Raw genomic sequence first — 2984 nt, forward strand, 5'->3', positions numbered from 1 at the left:
TTTTAAACGGGGTTCTCACTTCCGAAATCAAGGAGTCAGGATATCTCGATGATTTAACGGTCTTGACGACGTTCGCTTATTGCTTCTAAAATGGCTAACAGAAAGACAACTTTTTAAAGGGGTTCTCACTTCCGGAATCAAGGATTCGCGCTCGTCCTGAACCGCTTCGTACCACACTCCCCCCCTGTTATATTAAAATGGAGCTGGTAACATCTTCGTCATCTTGTCGTCACCGCACGGGCAGAATCTTGATTCATCAGGAGGCAGTTTCCATTCATTATTGATGTATTGACCTCAGTCTGGCAATGCCGACCAAGAAATACGAGTTGATATTCGTTAGTACAAACTAAAATTGGCTTATCTCAAAAGTTTCATCAGGGTCTAGCTCCCTCCACTAAGGACTTAAAGTAGATAACATGAACGAAATAAGTGCATCTGCGAGTTAGGAAGTTTAACTCCCAAGTCTGGCTTCGCCGACCTGGGATTACATCTGGTAGAGGATACGTGCATTGGCTGAGGTGAAATCAAAGCCTTCTTCCAAGGTTTCCCCTCTAACTCGACTGACCTCCAGTGCCACCTCTCCAATAAACGCTGAGATGTTAGCACTTGCCTGCAAGGGTCTAAAGAAGGGAGCATCTGTCTCAGGGAGCGAATGGCCCTTCGGAATCCTCCTAAGTGCCGCATTCTGGAAGCTATCGAACTCCCTTACCAGCCCAGTTGCTCCGAAATAGCACTTCGGAAATGTCTCCAGCCAGCTCACAACTTGATCCACAGTTCTGGTAAAACAGTGGAGATGAATACGTTGAGTCGGGGAAACATTAGCTGTCATTATTTGTAAACATCTCGCCCCAATTTCTCCGCATTGCTGATCCGCAGCGTCTCGCATGTGCAAAATCACTGGGCGGATGGGCATACTCAGTTGTAGAACCTTCACTAGTATGTCCTCTTGTAACTTCCACGTGGGTGCGGACGAACATCGGTCTAAACCGATCTCTCCTAGAGCCACGACAGCTTTTAACATCAGAAGGCTCCTGAGCTCCTCGAACTGCACCTTCTTGGAGTGTATACCCACTGCCGCTCCAAATCCTTTCGTCCCAGGATCCCAGGTCTTATATCCTGACCTGAGGGGTGCAACTTTGGGAACACTCTTCTCGACAGGTTCTACAGTCATATTCATTACACACATTTTGGGCTTTTGATCAGGATTATATAATGCACGAAGAATAGCCACATTTCCAACGCCATACTGTTCTACAACGAATGCTGTTAAGTCTTTGTTAAGTACACATTCCACATTTGTAAAGGTACTAGGTGGAAACACAGTAGTCCTGCACACAGTTACACTAGCGATTTCTTCCTCCATAGGTTGTTTCAGCATTGGAATGTTCATTGTGCCTATGCTCACATGCTCCGTTCTGTTCGGGGACGGCGATGCAGAGCGAGATTGCCTGTAAGGAAGGCGCTCGAGGATGGTATCGAGTGAGTTCTTAATCTTACTAATCTGTTTCTCTATCGTGTCCATACGTTTTACACATGCTCCCGATCGTGTCAGTGTACTCTACAAGCGAGGCGCTGAAGTGTCCAAAAAGGTCCGGCACGTGGAGCTTCAAGCCAGACGCTGAAGCAACCAACACACCCTGGTACTAACTGGCTTCAAGCGATGGGCTGAAATGACTGCAAACTAGCCGATCAAATGTATATTCTGTTAGTATCTCGAAAACAGTATTTTGATAATAAAACAAGTATTCAAATACCATGTGTGTGTATATATTCTATTACCACCACGTGAAAAAAATTCACACCAATTTTGAAAGTGTGAAAAATAATATAATGAAAGTAAAGGAATTTTTTTGGTAATCCTAATGTTTCATTGTTAAAACAACCTTGCTAATATTTTTTACGAACCAAAACTGTTGTTTTACGATTACGTGACCAAAATGCACACCAATTTGGAAAGTGTGAAAAATAATGTGCAAGGAAAAAAGTAGAGTTAGAAGAAAGGAGAAAATATTGAGAATTGTTTACCTGTAATCCTCGTGAAGAAGAAAAGAGATGAAGAAAATATTGAGAATTTTTCACAACCTGTATAATTCTCGTGAAGAAAAAAGGAGATAAAGAAAATATTGAGAATTTTTCACAACCTGTAATTCTCATGAAGAAGTAAGAAGATGGAGAAAGTTTTGAGAAGTTTTCACAACCTGTAATTCTTGAAAAAATAAATCAATTTCCTGAGAATTTTTCACAACCTGTAATTCTCGGAAAAAGAAATTAATTTCATGAGAATGTTTCACAACCTGTAATTCTCCGAAAAATACGTTCGAATTTAGCTCGCAGCGCCAATGTTGTACTCACCGATGTACAAGAATAGTCCTGCAATCAATCCTCCACCAGCGGGACAGAGTGATGCCAAGGAATTGTCAGGAGTTCTCGATGATTTAACGGTCTTGACGACGTACGCTTATTGCTTCTAAAATGGCTAACAGGAATATAACTTTTTAACGGGGTTCTCACTTCCGGAATCAAGGAGTCGTGTACGTCCCGAACCGCTTTGTACCATATTATTGTCAAACTTATATCCACGAGGAGATTGTTTGAAAACTGAAAGAGTGAAGTCTTTTAGCTACTGCTGGTCATGTTTCTAACGCATTATCGTTAGATTATAAAAATTGATTACAAAAATTTATTTAAAAAATCAAATAGCATTCCGTTCTTCTTCATCACAACTAATTTCCCTGTCGAGAACACCGCCACAGTGCGCAAATAAACGAGCAAATCAAAAGCAACGAATGTATAGGAAACTCCAGCTGATTATGACATCCGGTTGTTAAGGTCAAAAGGTAAGTAAACCAATAATTATGCATCGATTGTTTTAAACTTTTGTGTTGAAATAACATCAAATGAATGTCAGGCGATAAATTGAGCACAGTTTAAGTTCATCATATTTCCTTACAACGCTTATGCGCGAGATTCAATCCTTAGGTGTT

General features: G+C 41.2%; 1 protein-coding gene across 1 annotated transcript; it reads right to left on the minus strand.

The window, feature by feature from the left end:
- Nucleotides 1-484: 484 nt before the first annotated feature.
- LOC127839623 (putative deoxyribonuclease TATDN2) lies at nucleotides 485-1171 on the minus strand. Its single transcript, XM_052368010.1, has one exon. The coding sequence runs from the start codon at nucleotides 1169-1171 to the stop codon at nucleotides 485-487; it is 687 nt and encodes a 228-aa protein (XP_052223970.1).
- Between the last annotated feature and the right edge of the window lie 1813 nt (nucleotides 1172-2984).

Source organism: Dreissena polymorpha, chromosome 7 (assembly GCF_020536995.1).
Source record: "Dreissena polymorpha isolate Duluth1 chromosome 7, UMN_Dpol_1.0, whole genome shotgun sequence".
NCBI lineage: Eukaryota > Metazoa > Mollusca > Bivalvia > Myida > Dreissenidae > Dreissena > Dreissena polymorpha.

Coding starts and splice junctions, on each gene's coding strand:
- LOC127839623 (XM_052368010.1), bottom strand. CDS start 1,171: ATGACTGTAGAACCTGTCGAGAAGAGTGTTCCCAAAGTTGCACCCCTC.